The sequence below is a fragment of the Osmerus mordax genome, chromosome 1, assembly GCF_038355195.1.
Source record: "Osmerus mordax isolate fOsmMor3 chromosome 1, fOsmMor3.pri, whole genome shotgun sequence".
Lineage (NCBI taxonomy): Eukaryota > Metazoa > Chordata > Actinopteri > Osmeriformes > Osmeridae > Osmerus > Osmerus mordax.
Window position 1 is genome coordinate 14,617,202 of NC_090050.1, and position 3,279 is coordinate 14,620,480.

The window sequence follows — 3,279 nt, forward strand, 5'->3', positions numbered from 1 at the left end:
GCAGTTAAAAGAAACATCAAAGAACAATTTGGAGAGCAGTTTTTACTAGTTCATTATCAAATCATATAAACGGTATGCTGGCTGATCCAAGGATAATGTAACGGTAATGTCAACGTAATTGATCCTTTGCTAAAACTAGTTTTAGCTAGTACTTTTTTTTGGATCAATGGATTCTGACATTATCATAACTTATTGGTAGGTTAGGGTTAGGTTGTACTGTCATTGTTCATACAAGTTAGGTTGTTGCAGATTGCACTTAGAAATTATGTTCACATCAATCATTGCCAATATCATTAAACAACTAGAGCAAAGTAAATGTAGGTTAATGCTGTACTCAGTGCTGTACTCAGTCCTTTATAGTTTATTGCTCTCACAGAAAGAACAAATCAACTTGATGCAGAACTGTGATTGGCATAGGACTTCCAATACAGTGGAGCTCAATGTGACAGGAGCTCTAGTCTAATTTTTGGACAGAACACTCCCTTCTAATTAGCCCAGATGTGGATATTAATATAACAGCACTGATGAAAACAGGTCTAGACTGGAAATGGAGCAGTTAGAAAGGAGAGGGTCCTGATTTAAGAATGGTCACAGTAAGTGGGCCACCTTCGCCCCTCCTGTAACAGGGGAACGAGACCCGTTTCTATTTGAAAATACCCTCCGGCCCTCTTTAATTGCTCTCACCTCCAGAGATTTGAGTCCCATGAAGATCTTAAGATACCTTTGATGAGACACAATGTTAGAGAAATGCAGAATACAATTGTAGAGTTGACTGATAAGACACAAATTAGCTGTAAGGCAGCCTGTGTCAATGTGAGTTTTGAACAACAATGTACAGAATAAACATCATTATGAAACTGAGTGTTCTTGTACACAAAGTTAGTGTCTGTTAAAAGATATCCTCCATCCAGGTCCTGGTACTCTATGCAAAGTGGGGCAGAGGTTTTATATAGGCCAGAGTCAGAAGACACTTGTGGACTGAAGTGTGTTGATAGCTATGTCTGAAGGGACATGCCCTACATAACAAGCTTTCTCTCTGATAAATGTAATTGACAGACACCAAAGATATACACTTTCAGCTACTGTAGTGTAGTCTTCTACACAGATGGAGCATGTGTTTAGTTCATCAGTAAGCCAGATGGGTCGTCTGTGACTGGAGCAGGGATGACTAGACTTGTAGATGCTTCATATTGTTTTATTGATAATAACGGGATGTTTCTGAAAGTAAGAACTATATGCACGGGAAACACAATTCCATGCAAGAACAAACTGATTGTCTTGTATACATACATGTTCATAGTCCTAGTACATTGATCTTCCAACAAATACTGATCATTTAGTTACAAACGCCCACACACAAGGAAGTTTAAGAACTAAGCCTCCTAATTGTTGAATACCGAAATGTCCAATGGCAGGAACCTGGCACAGTTAAAGGCACCACAGTGGCATGGTTTCCTCTCAATTGTGGCTGTGCAGCTGGCCTCTGTGCCAGGGGCAGTCTGCACCAGCATCTTCTCCACAGCTGTCTTGTTGCCAAAGCATCCTGAGTAGTCAAATGTCAATTCCTCATGAAGGGTAATGTCCCTTCCAGCAAATAGGGCTAGTCTGGGCACTGGGGAGTGGACTCGGACAGGCACCATGACCAGGTTAGGCTGGCAGGAGTGGTTCAGAAAGCGGCCTACATTTCCCACCATGGCTGGGTCCACAAACGTCTCACTGACAGTTCCTTGTCCTGCATACTCCCTCACAGTAATAATGTAATTGTTGTCCTCAGGGCTTTGAGCTAGCTGTCTGTGTCTGGCCTCAACATAGTCTATCACCTCTCCTGCGTATTCACATACAAAGGTCCCACATGGAATAGTTTCCAAGGCTTTCAACCCCCAGCCCCTGTCCTCTGTGAGGTAGACCCCCAGTCTAATCCCCAGGCCTCTTTGAACCACCCGATTATAGCAGGCCTCACCGCAGCCACACAGAGCATTGCATTCAAACACAGGTCTGCAGTAACCGGTGTCTGGGTTCTCATGGTGGGAGAGTCGACCATGGCTGTCATATGTCGGCCCATATCTCTGAAGGCAAGAGCAGCTCTCTATCAGGCAGGAGTGAGATTGGCAGGAGCATCCAGGAAGAAGACACTCACTGGGCTCTATGATACATCCTGGCCCTTTAATATTCTCTGGAGAATACTGAAACAAAGGACAAACATTTAGAAATAAGATTAACATTTTAACAGCATCCAATAACGCATGACACAATTAAAATGCATTAAAGGGGTAAAGCATTTTGGAATGTTTCCCTGTTCTTATAGTTTGCAGCCAAGTGATCATGTGCTGCCATCAGGTGGCAGTAAGCAGTTTAGACATGCACCCAACTTGATATCCCACCCGTTTAATTTAAGACATTAGGGTTGGTTCTATGGCTACAACAAAACGTCACACAAAGAACATTGCAGACAGTTAGGACCGACATGTATTAGGAACGGAGTTTTTTTTTACTACCATGAGTGTCAAGAGAACCAGCTGGCGTTCATCAAATTTAGGGGACTATTTTACCTGAAATGTAGGAAATTCCCGTTTGGTAACGTTTTCCTCTATGATAACTGGAATGTTTTCAAGACCTTGGCAGATATCCCAATAATAGAGTCCCTGTAAACTCATATTAAACAAGGCATATTAGCCTCCTTGCTCACGTTTAAAATACTAAACACGAAGGACTTCCTGATTGGCAATCCTTCAGAATAAAAGTAGCACATGCTAAAAACACTTGGACATGAATTATTGTCACATTAGCAGAAATACACTACGTGTTAAGTAGGTCTTAATCATAAACCAGAAAAAAACGAAGGTTCAAATTCTGAAAATCTTGAGAGATTTATTAGCGAATTTATAAAGGGTTAGGGTTAGGGTTTTTCAAGCGAATTTATAAAGTTTTTGCAGTAGGTGGCGGTATGATACTAATGTTGGAGTTCTCTAATCCATGACCTTCTAGAATCTAGATCGAAGCCATAAATGCAATTTAGAGAGTGTGTGTGTGTGTGTGTGTGTGTGTGTGTGTGTGTGTGTGTGTGTGTGTGTGTGTGTGTGTGTGTGTGTGTCTGCGTGCGTCTGTCTGTCTGTCTTAATACAAAATGCTAGTAGTGATGTCTTGGTTTCCACAGCATAACAATAACATGACACAACAGTGTTTCCTCATTGTCATAATAAATCCAAAATCACACATTTTTTTAAAAGCTAGAGAAAAACGTAAAATGTCATGCAAACTTACACAACTCTATGATATTTT

At 41.3% G+C, this 3,279-nt stretch overlaps 1 protein-coding gene across 1 annotated transcript; it reads right to left on the bottom strand.

Annotated features, from left to right (window-relative positions):
- Positions 1–1,188: 1,188 nt before the first annotated feature.
- setmar (SET domain and mariner transposase fusion gene) lies at positions 1,189–2,671 on the bottom strand. The gene is made up of 2 exons (XM_067244049.1): positions 2,550–2,671; positions 1,189–2,183 (listed from the first exon to the last, which is right to left on the bottom strand). Exons 1-2 carry the CDS (start codon positions 2,652–2,654, stop codon positions 1,383–1,385), a joined length of 906 nt encoding a protein of 301 aa, XP_067100150.1. The 5' UTR covers positions 2,655–2,671; the 3' UTR covers positions 1,189–1,382.
- Between the last annotated feature and the right edge of the window lie 608 nt (positions 2,672–3,279).

What these genes read in the sequence shown, in the direction of transcription:
- setmar (XM_067244049.1), bottom strand. Translation starts at nt 2,654, where the DNA reads ATGAGTTTACAGGGACTCTATTATTGGGATATCTGCCAAGGTCTTGAA. An exon ending in GGGAATTTCCTACATTTCAG is followed by an intron (nt 2,184 to 2,549) that starts GTAAAATAGTCC and finishes CCTTTGTTTCAG; the next exon opens with TATTCTCCAGAGAATATTAA.